Source organism: Salvelinus alpinus, chromosome 4, assembly GCF_045679555.1.
Source record: "Salvelinus alpinus chromosome 4, SLU_Salpinus.1, whole genome shotgun sequence".
NCBI lineage: Eukaryota > Metazoa > Chordata > Actinopteri > Salmoniformes > Salmonidae > Salvelinus > Salvelinus alpinus.
This window is the reverse complement of record NC_092089.1, coordinates 96071315-96084617: the sequence shown is the minus strand read 5'-3', so window position 1 is coordinate 96084617 and position 13303 is coordinate 96071315. Positions and strand designations below refer to the sequence as shown.

Sequence of the window (13303 nt, the reverse complement as noted above, 5' to 3'; positions counted from 1 at the left end):
ATTTATCTCTTGCAGTATTTAGACAATACTTACTGTCCTCCTGTGTTATGTGAATCTGTGCTATGTTGATTATTCTGCCACCAATACACCAAATGATCCTGTTATCTTCTCCATCGAGGGCTTCAGAGGTCATTCCCTATCTGCACTATGATGACCTGCCAGAGGAAAATACCACCTGGCCTTCCATTTGGCACCCTATTCCCTATATAGTGCAGTAATTGTCAAAAGTAGTGCACTATGTAGGGAAAGGGAATAGTGTATTATTTGGGACGTATCCCATGTGTCCATAATGGCCAGAGTTCTATTTGCCCTCCTCTCACAGTGTTGCATTGGGATCAATATTCTGTATGACTAGCTAGGTTTCCATCCATTCGGCGCCGGATTTTCATGCGAAAATTCTCAAATCTGCATAAAGAAAATATGATAATTTTTCCACCAAATGGACTTGTGGAGGAGAAAAGCCAGTGTGTGATGACGTGGTGCACACAAAATGTACTTTTTCACTTAACTTTTCATGTACCGAATACAAAATCTAAAGTTCAATGTAATTCCATCGCATTTTCAACTCTGCCGATAGTTTTGTGACAAAAACTGTTGTGTTAAATAATAAATGTGACTACTCTGGTCCTGTCATATGCACTCTAACCAACAGCTCACAGATACAGTGTGGGTAGGCTGTGTGGGTAGGCTTGTGGGTAGGCAGTGTGGGTAGGCAGTGTGGGTAGGCAGTGTGGGTAGGCTGTGTGGGTAGGCTGTGTGGGTAGGCTGTGTGGGTAGGCTGTGTGGGTAGGCTGTGTGAGTAGGCAGTGTGGGTAGGCAGTGTGGGTAGGCTGTGTGGGTAGGCTGTGTGGGTAGGCAGTGTAGGTAGGCTGTGTGGGTAGGCTGTGTGGGTAGGCAGTGTGGATAGGCAATGTGGGTAGGCGGTGTGGATAGACGGTGTGGGTAGACAGTGTGGGTAGGCAGTGTAGGTAGACAGTGTGGGTAGGCAGTGCGGATAGACAGTGTGGGTATGCTAGTTTACATGATGAGATTATTATGTAGCAAGAATATTTTTATTTGTCAAACTGCAGCCAAGCATCGATCATCATGTCACCAGAATAAGACCCTATTTATTGGAAAGGAGCATCAAGATCACTGTGCTCTTTCACCACCCTGCAATGTTCATCATCATTGATTTAATATGTAGCCTAATAAACTGCATGGTTTTCCGGGTCATAGTGGGAGGACCACACACTTTATCATCACATGACTCCAAGTTTGCTTCCATAGGATGGTTACTATATCAATATTTGCGCATAAAGGCAGTTCCACCACTATTTCTTGCATAATTAATTTTACTTACACAAAAAGAACCCAACATGTTGAACGAACAAATTATCTTTCGACATTTATAAAATTGGACCGAAACTTCCTGTTTCCATCACAACTGTCAGGATTGTTTTTATATGGTATGACTTTACTTGTATAGAAACTGTGGATGGAAACGTGGTTCTTGGTAGCCCTCTTATGTTCTCTCTCTCTCTCTCCCTATTTTCTCTCTCTCATCTCGCTCTCTCGCTCTCTTTCCCTATTTTCTCTCTCTCCTCTCTCTCTCCCTCTCTCTCCATCTCTCTCCATCTCTCTCTACCTCTCTCTCCCTCTTTTCACTCTCTCTCCTTCTTTTCTCTCTTTCTCTCTCTCTTTTCTCTCACTCTTCTCTCTCTCTCTCTTGCCCTCTTTTCGTTCTCTCACTCTCTCTCTCCCTCTTTTCTCTCTCTCTCTATTTACCCTCCCTCTCTCTCTTACTCTCGCTCTCTCTATTCCCCCCTTTCTATTCTCTACCTCTCTCCCAACACTGCAGAGGAGATGTAGCCTAGGCCCGTACTGTCTGCATTCCAAATGGCGCTGTATGGGCCCTGGTCAGACGTAGTGCACCTATTACCTAAAGTATATAATCCCAACTGCCCCCCTATAACCTAAAGTATATAGTCCTAAATAGACCCCATTACCTAAAGTATATAGTCCTAAATAGACCCCATTACCTAAAGTATATAGTCCTAAATAGACCCCATTACCTAAATTATGTATTACCTAAAGTATGCAATGTATTACTTTAGGTAATGGGGTCTATTTGGGACTATATACTTCAGGTAATGGGGTCTATTTGGGACTATATACTTTAGGTAATGGGGTCTATTTAGGACTATATACTTTAGGTTATAGGGGACCATTTGGTACTATATACTTTAGGCAATAGGAGACCATTTGGTACTATATACTTTAGGCAATAGGAGACCATTTGGTACTATATACTTTAGGCAATAGGAGACAATTTGGTACTATATACTTTAGGCAATAGGAGACCATTTGGTACTATATACTTTAGGCAATAGGAGACCATTTGGTACTATATACTTTAGGCAATAGGAGACCATTTGGTACTATATACTTTAGGTAATAGGAGACCATTTGGGACTCAGCCACTGTGTATTCTTCGCTCTGCTCCTTGTGGCTTCATGAGCAGTGTCATGAGTGTTGTTAGTCTATGAACAACGTTCAAAGAGCATCTGTGTGTGTGTGTATGTGTGCGTGTATGTGCAGCCAGCGACCTATTGTAACAGGTAGTTTGAGTACTGTAGTCTCCTAAATGGAAGGGTTGATGGTGGATGAATGTCCTAGCAGCAGAGATGGAGATGCATTCACTTTGAATCACAGTGGTGTGGATACAAACTGACTGTCTGCTAAAACAAATCAAGGATAAGCTGTATGGGCAATATTGACCAAGGATTACAACGACAACAATCTGATGCAACACAAAGTGGATGGGGAAATAAATAGTCATTTTAGTCAGGTGGAAAGTCATTGTCACTATACGGCATAAATCGTACAATTGAATCGCAATGTACACGTATTTACTAAAGAGATCTGGTGTGGCGTCCTATAGTGCAATTGATTGATTTGCATTTTACATTTGAATGTGATTCCATTTAATTAGGCCACAGTACAGCTCTTTTCCCCCTCTCTTTCTCTCTCCCTCACGTTCTCTCTATCCATTTTTCTCTCTCTCCATTTATGTCCCTCCCTCCCTCCCCCCCTCCCTCCCTCCCTCCCTCCCTCCCTCCCTCCCTCCCTCCCTCCCTTTATCTCTCTCTTTCTCTCTCTCTCTCTCCATCCATTTCTCCCTTTACATCTCTCCCTTTCTCTCTCCTCTCTCACTATCCATTTCTCCATCACGCTCTCCCGCAATGAACTGGAAAATACATTTCTGAAATCTAATATTGTGCCTTAATGGTAAGAGATATCAGAGTTGTCTCAGAGCCTGACAGTGAGAGTCTGGCAGTGTCTCCTGACAGTGAGAGCCTGATAGTGAGAGCCTGACAGTGAGAGCCTGACAGTGAGAGCCTGACAGTGAGAGCCTGACAGTGAGAGCCTGACAGTGAGAGCCTGACAGTGAGAGCCTGATAGTGAGAGCCTGACAGTGAGAGTCTGGCAGTGTCTCCTGACAGTGAGAGCCTGATAGTGAGAGCCTGACAGTGAGAGCCTGACAGTGAGAGCCTGACAGTGAGAGTCTGGCAGTGTCTCCTGACAGTGAGAGCCTGACAGCGAGAGCCTGACAGTAAGAACCTGACAGTGAGAGCCTGGCAGTGTCTCCTGACAGTGAGAGCCTGACAGTGAGAGCATGACAGTGAGAGCCTGACAGTGGGAGTCTGGCAGTGTCTCCTGACAGTGAGAGCCTGACAGTGAGAGCATGACAGTGAGAGCCTGACAGTGAGAGTCTGACAGTGAGAACCTGACAGTGAGAGCCTGATAGTGAGAGCCTGACAGTGAGAGCCTGGCAGTGTCTCCTGACAGTGAGAGCCTGACAGTGTCTCATGACAGTGTCTCCTGACAGTGAGAGCCTGACAGTGAGAGCCTGACAGTGTCTCCTGACAGTGAGAGCCTGACAGTGTCTCATGACAGTGTCTCCTGACAGTGAGAGCCTGACAGTGAGAGCCTGACAGTGAGAGTCTGGCAGTGTCTCCTGACAGTGAGAGCCTGACAGTGAGAGCCTGACAGTGAGAGCCTGACAGTGAGAGCCTGACAGTGAGAGCCTGACAGTGTCTCCTGACTGACTGCTGGATGTCATTACAATATTACATCTTGTGTACCAAATGGCACCCTATTTCCTTTCTAGTGCACTACTTTTGACTAGGGCTTGGGTCAAAAGTAGTGCACTACATAGGGAATAGGGTGCCATTTGAGACCTATCCACAGGCATTATAAAATACTGTGAATTGAAGGAAGTGGGCTTCTCAGAACTAGGCCTGTTCTTCATATACTGTGGAGGGAGTCTTACCATCATTGATGTCATTAGATATTTGTATTTTTTGGGGGAAGTGATGTTTACACCCACTGGGCACAGACGTCAGTTCAACGTCTAGTTTTGATTTACATTTGGTTTAGTTGTCAACTAACGTGAATTCAACATGAAATCAACCAAATAATTCCCCCTGTCATTAGATTTAGGTTAAAAGTTGGATTCCCTTACGTTGATGACATTTTGAATATCCAATCAGTTTTCCATGTTGATTCACCAGCATCACATTACTTTTTTTTTTTAAACAATGTTGAGTCAATCAGTTTTTGCCCAGTGGGTTGGTCAATATGTTTGCAATTCATGTGCAGTTTAAATGGGCATGAAAATATTTTTAAAAAAATACCCAGATTTTTTTTACAAATATTTGACAGTTGTATCTTAAAGCATAATTGAGAAATAAATAATTGAAGTTGGAGCATTTGTGACATTTTGGGATTACCCAAGCGTCTTTTAAGACGCAAAGCAACATGTGGTGCTATATGAAGCTTTTCCGCTTACTCTGTAATATGAGTAGTATTTTACAATCTATTGTTGAACATAATATACTCTTCGGGTGTATCAAAGTTCCAGACTGGGATCTCTGGTAGTTTTACAGTAGCAGAGATCATTTTATACAGATACATTGGCATAGTAGGCAATGTAACCAATCAAAACCCTCCTATTACTTGTGTCATTGCACATCCTGCAATATCCCCAGCAGAGGGCGACCATTTTGAATCCATTTTCACATTCACTCTGTTGGTAATGTTTACAAATTGGATCATACACTGTATACGTACCCTGACAGTGGTGCGGCTGTCAAACGTAAAGGACTTGATCTGACCATTCTCCAGGAACACCTTCAGCACATTTGGTATGAGTAGCAAAGAGTCGTCCTTTAGCATTGTCTGTGAGAGAGAGACAGAGAGGGTGGGCAGAAAGGGAGAGATGAAGAGAGGCAGAGAGAGAGAGAAAGAGAGGGAGAGAAAGAGAGAGGGAGGGAGAGAAAGAGAGAGGGAGAGAGAGAGAGCGATGCAGTGAAAGAGGGAGAGGGAGGGAGAGAAAGAGAAAGACAGAAACTGTAAAACCTGAGTGCCTCTTATAGCAGTAAGAGAGAGGCAATATGAGGTATCTTGAGAAAAAACTTAAAAGGTCAAAATGGCACATCAACATGGTACAGTACATCTAATACACCCCAGAGTAGAGGATCAGGGCTATAATTGAATGGTGTTGGAAGTCCGTGACTGTGGAATGTGCAGATAGAAGTACATTCCATCTAAAAGCTGTTAAGAAGGGACCAGGCTGGAGCTTCCAGAGTGCAATGGAGGAGCAATACCTTATTTGAACCGGTGCAGCCTGAATTGGGACAAAACTCTGCTTTAGGAACCCTGCCTGGATACATTGTGCTGTGATCAAAGAGAAGCTTATTACATTTCCTCAATACATCCATTTAATATGTATGCGCCGGTGTTGCAAGTACAATTGGTAGCTAGCTGGCTGAATAGACTATAAAGTGCAGTGGTTACGTAGGCCAGGGAACTGCAGGAGACACGATGACTCAAGGTTAATCTGCTTTTATCAGCCACTCATCAGAAAAGTTTCCTCTGCTGGAGTTGAATTCAGTCCAGGTAGGGAGACGGGGCGTGACAGCTATTCACTCTTTCCGGAGAAACTGTCACCAGGAGGGTGAATGAGGTAAGTGGAGAGAGTTGGTGACTCAAAGCCCCAGTCACACACATCATCCACTGCTGGTCTGAAAACCACTTAGAGAACAGAGAGAGAGGAGGATGGGGAAGATGTACAGTATAGCACCTCACAGTTACAGTATAGCCCCTCACAGTTCAGTATAGCCCCTCACAGTTACAGTATAGCCCCTCACAGTTCTGTATAGCCCCTCACAGTTACAGTATAGCCCCTCACAGTTACAGTATAGCCCCTCACAGTTACAGTATAGCCCCTCACAGTTACAGTATAGCCCCTCACAGTTCTGTATAGCCCCTCACAGTTACAGTATAGCCCCTCACAGTTACAGTATAGCACCTCACAGTTACAGTATAGCCCCTCACAGTTACAGTATAGCCCCTCACAGTTCAGTATAGCCCCTCACAGTTACAGTATAGCCCCTCACAGCTACAGTATAGCCCCTCACAGTTACAGTATAGCCCATCACAGTTACAGTATAGCCCCTCACAGCTACAGTATAGCCCCTCACAGTTACAGTATAGCCCCTCACAGTTCTGTATAGCCCCTCACAGTTACAGTATAGCCCCTCACAGTTCTGTATAGCCCCTCACAGTTACAGCATAGCCCCTCACAGTTATGTATAGCCCCTCACAGTTACAGTATAGCCCCTCACAGTTACAGTATAGCCCCTCACAGTTCTGTATAGCCCCTCACAGTTACAGTATAGCCCCTCACAGTTATGTATAGCCCCTCACAGTTACAGTATAGCCCCTCACAGTTACAGTATAGCCCCTCACAGTTACAGTATAGCCCCTCACAGTTACAGTATAGCCCCTCACAGTTCTGTATAGCCCCTCACAGTTCTGTATAGCCCCACAGTTACAGTATAGCCCCTCACAGTTACAGTATAGCACCTCACAGTTACAGTATAGCCCCTCACAGTTACAGTATAGCCCCTCACAGTTACAGTATAGCCCCACAGTTACAGTATAGCCCCTCACAGTTATAGTATAGCACCTCACAGTTACAGTATAGCACCTCACAGTTACAGTATAGCCCCTCACAGCTACAGTATAGCCCCACAGTTACAGTATAGCCCCTCACAGTTACAGTATAGCACCTCACAGTTACAGTATAGCCCCTCACAGTTACAGTATAGCCCCTCACAGTTACAGTATAGCCCCTCACAGTTACAGTATAGCCCCTCACAGTTACAGTATTGCCCCTCACAGTTACAGTATAGCCCCTCACAGTTACAGTATAGCCCCTCACAGTTACAGTATAGCCCCTCACAGCTACAGTATAGCCCCTCACAGCTACAGTATAGCCCCTCACAGTTACAGTATAACCCCTCACAGTTACAGTATTGCCCCTCACAGTTACAGTATAGCCCCTCACAGTTATAGTATAGCCCCTCACAGTTATAGTATAGCCCCTCACAGTTATAGTATAGCCCTTCACAGCTACAGTATAGCCCTTCACAGCTACAATACAGCCCCTCACAGCTATAGAATAGCCCCCTCACAGTTACAGTATAGCCCCTCACATCTACAGTATAGCCCCTCACATCTACAGTATAGCCCCTCACAGCTATAGAATAGGCCCCTCACAGTTACATTATAGCCCCTCACAGCTACAGTATAGCCCCTCACATCTGCAGTATAGCCCCTCACTGCTACAATCGTTTCGGAAAGTATTCAGACCCCTAGAATTTTCCACATTTTGTTACGTTACAGCCTTATTCTTAAATTAATTAAATAGTTTCCCCCCCCCCTCATAAATCTACACACAATACCCCATAATGACAAAGCAAAAACAGGTTTTTAGACATTTTTGCACATTTTTTGAACCCCCCGAGGAAATATCACATTGACATAAGTATTCAGCCCCTACTGAGTACTTTGAGTACTTTACTGAGTACTTTGTTGAAGCGCCTTTGGCAGCTATTACAGCTTAGATTTTTCTTAGGTATGACGCTACAGGCTTGGCACATCTATATTTGGGGAGTTTCTCTCATTCTTCTCTGCAGATCTTCTAAAGCTCTGTCAGGTTGGATGGGGAGCGTCACTGCACAGCTATTTTCAGTTTTCTCCAGAGATGTTCGATCAGGTTTATGTCCGGGCTCTGGCTGGGCCACTCAAGGACATTCAGAGACTTGTCCCAAAGCCTCTGCTGCGTTGTCTTGGCTGTGTGCTTAGGGTCATTGTCCTGTTGGAAGGTGAAATTACGCACCAGTCTGAGGTCCTGAGCACTCTGGAGCAGGTTTTCATCAATAATCTTTCTTTACTTTGCTCTGTTCATCTGTCCCTTGATCCTGATTAGTCTCACAGTCCCTGCTGCTGAAAAACATCCCCACAGCTTGATACTGCCGCCACCATGCTTCACCATAGGGATGGTGCCAGGTTTCCTCCAGACGTGACGTGTGGCATTCAGGCCAAAGAGTTCAATCTTGGTTTCATCAGACCAGAGAATCTTGTTTCTCATGGTCTGAGAGTCCTTTAGGTGCCTTTTGGCAAACTCCAAGTGGGCTGTCATGTGCCTTTTGCTGAGGAGTGGCTTCCGTCTGGCCACTCTACCATAAAGGCCTGATTGATGGAGTGCTGCAGAGATGGTTGTCCTTCTGGAAGGTTTTCCCATCTCCAGAGAGGAACTCTAGAGCTCTGTCAGAGTGACCATCGGGTTCTTGGTCACCTCCTTGACCAAGACCCTTCTCCCCCGACTGCTCAGTTTGACCGGGCGGCCAGCTCTAGAAAGAGTCTTGGTGGTTCCAAACTTCTTCCATTTAAGAGCGATGGAGGCCACGGTGTTCTTGGGGACCTTCAATGCTGCAAAAAAAAATTTGGTACCCTTTCCCAGATCTGTGCCTTGACACAATCCTGTCTCGGAGCTCTACGGACAATTCCTTCAACATGGCTTGGTTTTTACTCTGACATGCATTGTTGGACCTTATATAGACAGGTGTGTGCCTTTCCAAATCATGTCCAATCAATTGAATTTACCACTGGTGGACTCCAATCAAGTTGTAGAAACATCTCAAGGATGATCAATGGAAACAGGATGCACCTGAGCTCAATTTCAAGTGTCCTAGCAAAGGGTCTGAATACTTATGTAAATAAGGTGTTACTGTTATTTTTATATATAATTGCAAACATTTCTAAAAACCTGTTTTCGTTTTGTCATTGTGGGGTATTTTGTGTAGATTGACGAGTATTATTATTTTTTAAATCCATTTTAGAATTAGCTTATAACGTAACAAATTGTGTAAAAAGAGAAGGCGTCTGAATACTTTCCAAATGCAATGTAGGTAGCTTAGCGGTGAAGCTTTGGGCCAGTAAACGAAAAGTTAAAAATCTGTCAATGTGCCCTTGAGCAAGGCACTTAACCCTAATTGCTTCTCTAAGTCGCTCTGGATAAGAGCATCTGCTGAATGACAAAAATGTAATAATATTGAACAATTATATGATGAGAGGTAATGAAATGAATCCTTCAGTAAATGTGAGCATCATTTAGAATAGACTGACGTCACTACAGATGTATCCACATAAGATGTCAGCCAGGCTACACTCTTACAAAAAAAGGTGCTATCTAGAACCTAAAAGGGTTCTTCGGCTGTCCCCATAGGATAACTTTTTTAGATCCAGGTGGAACCCTTTTTGGTTCAAGGGAGAACTCTTTTGGTTCCCGGTAGAACCCTTTTGGGTTCCATGTGAAACTCTTTCCACGGAGGGTTGTACATGGAACCCAAAAGGGTTCTACCTTGAACCCAAAAGGCTTCTCCTATGGGGACAGCCGAAGAACCCTTTTGGAACCCTTTTCTCTATAGAGTGTAGTTTAGAATTCCTCCTAGTCCACCGTGGCTTCTCTCTGAGACCCGAGGGAAATGATGGTGGCAGAAGTAAAGGTTGAATTTAGCATAACAGGCTGTGCTGTGTGACCCGAGTGTGGAGCAGAGCAGTGCAGGCAGGGTCTGTCTCCCAAATGGTACCCTGTCTCCCAAATGGCACCCTATTCCCTATATAGTGCCCCTGGCTCTCATCAGAAGTATATACGGGCTCTGTTTTGGACGCAGCCATAGAAAAATGGAGCATTATGAGAGCCAGAAGGGCTCCTTCCCAAATGGCACCCTAATCCCTACATAGAGCCCTATTGTCTCCTGTCAAAAGTGGTGCACTATGTAGGGAATAGGGTGCCATTTGGGATGCATCCATAGTAGATGTAGTCCTCATCTCTCTTTCCCTCTACGAAGATAAACTCCACATGCTCAGGTTAGGTGGTCTGCACTGATGAGTCCAAACCAATCAATCCCCATTCCCAGCCTGATCCCAGGAGACGGATAGACATGATTAAACACTCTGCAAAAGGGGATTGTTCGATCTTTACCAATCATACACCCAGGGGAGGAGGAGCATCTCTCTCTCCCTGTATCAGGCCTCCACCCAGTGGAGGAGGACCATCTCTCTCTCTATATATCTGTATAGCAGGGGTCTACATGCAGTCTAATTAATCTAGGCTATAGGTGAGATCTATGGTATTATCATGTGTGTTATTGATCCCTCTTTGCCCCCAGGCTGCTGTGTGTGGGTGTGTGGGTGTGTGTACGTCATGCATGAGGGGATGCTTACTTTCCTGGTAATGAAAGGCCACGAGCCAGTAACTCTACCGTTAGCTCCCCGGGAACTCTTGTGTTAGAGGCTCCCCAGGAACTCTTGTGTTAGAGGCTCCCCAGTTTTCTCTCGTGTTAGAGGCTCCCCAGTTTTCTCTCGTGTTAGAGGCTCCCCAGTTATCTCTCGTGTTAGAGTCTCCCCAGTTATCTCTCGTGTTAGAGGCTCCCCAGTTATCTCTCCTGTTAGAGGCTCCCCAGTTATCTCTCCTGTTAGAGGCTCCCCAGTTATCTCTCCTGTTAGAGTCTCCCCAGTTATCTCTCGTGTTAGAAGCTCCCCAGTTATCTCTCCTGTTAGAGGCTCCCCAGTTATCTCTCCTGTTAGAGGCTCCCCAGTTATCTCTCCTGTTAGAGGCTCCCAGTTATCTCTCCTGTTAGAGGCTCCCCAGTTATCTCTCCTATTAGAGGCTCCCCAGTTATCTCTCCTGTTAGAGGCTCCCCAGTTATCTCTCCTGTTAGAGGCTCCCCAGTTATCTCTCCTGTTAGAGGCTCCCCAGTTATCTCTCCTATTAGAGGCTCCCCAGTTATCTCTCCTGTTAGAGGCTCCCCAGTTATCTCTCCTGTTAGAGGCTCCCCAGTTATCTCTCCTGTTAGAGGCTCCCCAGTTATCTCTCCTGTTAGAGGCTCCCCAGTTATCTCTCCTGTTAGAGGCTCCCCAGTTATCTCTCCTGTTAGAGGCTCCCCAGCTATCTCTCCTATTAGAGACTCCCCAGTTATCTCTCCTGTTAGAGGCTCCCCAGTTATCTCTTGTGTTAGAGGCTCCCCAGTTATCTCTCCTGTTAGAGGCTGACCAGTTATCTCTCCACCCCCATGTGTGTGTTCCCTAAAGGTTGTAGCTTTAGTTTATGGAAACGTGCCCAGACTGGCAGGGAAATGTAAACTTGTGTCATAGGGCTCTGCACTATATAAAGGATAAGATTTGGGATGCATAGAGATGATGTTGAAACCAAGCAGCTGAAGCCTAACTTGTTATTCATAAATTGCACAACAAGCTGTCAATAGGAACAGTGAGAGATAAGCTTGTTGGCTTGACTGTAGAGCCAACTTCTCTGGGCTTTGAGAAGAGAACTCAGCTCGCGTCCAAAATGGCACTATATTCCCTATATAGTGCACTACTTTTGACCAGGGCACATAGGGCTCTGGTCAGAAGTAGTGCACTATGTAGGGAATAGGGTGCCATTCGGGACACTTCTTCAGAGCTCAGAGACAGTAGGGAGAGGGCTTTCACAGCCAAGCAGGGACTTTACATGTCTGCTCTCAGCCAGCCTAACAGTGTAACGCTGCTGCTGCAGCTGAATTCAAAATGTGTCCAATGTTTAACAAACATCTTAGAAACAGTTTAGAGGCGCAACCTGTGCTCTACCAGAGAGAGGGGACATCGATCTGGAGGAGAACCATTTATAATCAAAAGCTGCACTGTGTTGGACCCAAGGCTGTTTTGTATGGTGCAGGTAGTCAGCTACCCAAAATACAAACAAGGTGATGGAGGGGAAGAGGATGTTCAGCCATGTTTAATCAGGGGGGAGACAGGCCCAGGCCCAGGCCCAGACCCAAGGTAAATAGAGAACAAATTAAAGAGAACGTTTTAGAGAGAAGTGGAGAAAGAATGAATAGTGAGAGAAATTGTGTTAGGGAAAAATAGAAAGAGTATTAACGACTGAGAAAGCAAGAACAACATAGAAGAAGACAGAAATGGGGAGAGAGATAGAAAGAAGAGTGCAGGTGTGAGAGAAGAATCACCAGCGGAGTGGTACTTACTGAGTCTGGGTCACTGAAGGATCACCAGCGGAGTGGTACTTACTGAGTCTGGGTCACTGAAGGATCACCAGCGGAGTGGTACTTACTGAGTCTGGGTCACTGAAGGATCACCAGCGGAGTGGTACTTACTGAGTCTGGGTCACTGAAGGATCACCAGCGGAGTGGTACTTACTGAGTCTGGGTCACTGAAGGATCACCAGCGGAGTGGTACTTACTGAGTCTGGGTCACTGAAGGATCACCAGCGGAGTGGTACTTACTGAGTCTGGGTCACAGAAGGATCACCAGCGGAGTGGTACTTACTGAGTCTGGGTCACTGAAGGATCACCAGCGGAGTGGTACTTACTGAGTCTGGGTCACTGAAGGATCACCAGCGGAGTGGTACTTACTGAGTCTGGGTCACTGAAGGATCACCAGCGGAGTGGTACTTACTGAGTCTGGGTCACTGAAGGATCACCAGCGGAGTGGTACTTACTGAGTCTGGGTCACTGAAGGATCACCAGCGGAGTGGTACTTACTGAGTCTGGGTCACAGAAGGATCACCAGCGGAGTGGTACTTACTGAGTCTGGGTCACTGAAGGATCACCAGCGGAGTGGTACTTACTGAGTCTGGGTCACTGAAGGATCACCAGCGGAGTGGTACTTACTGAGTCTGGGTCACTGAAGGATCACCAGCGGAGTGGTACTTACTGAGTCTGGGTCACTGAAGGATCACCAGTGGAGTGGTACTTACTGAGTCTGGGTCACTGAAGGACACTTGTTCTGAAAAGCGCACTTTGGGCGGGTTGGTTCTCAGATGGGCCTTCTTAGCTGCACTTATAAAGGCTGACTTAGGTGACTAGAAGAGAGGAAAGACAAAGACATTTAGGGTTTATTAATGGCGTTAACA

The 13303-nt window shown here is 45.6% G+C and overlaps 1 protein-coding gene across 3 annotated transcripts in view; it reads right to left on the bottom strand.

Moving 5' to 3' along the window:
• The window catches only part of frmpd3 (FERM and PDZ domain containing 3), a 274057-nt gene that overhangs the window by 20154 nt on the left and 240600 nt on the right, over window positions 1-13303 (bottom strand). For all 3 annotated transcript variants that reach the window (XM_071399534.1, XM_071399535.1, XM_071399536.1), the window contains 2 exons: window positions 13148-13252; window positions 5116-5223 (listed from right to left, as the gene is read on the bottom strand). In XM_071399534.1, coding sequence (XP_071255635.1) covers window positions 5116-5223; window positions 13148-13252 — 213 coding nt within the window. The remainder of the gene's footprint in view (window positions 1-5115; window positions 5224-13147; window positions 13253-13303) is intronic.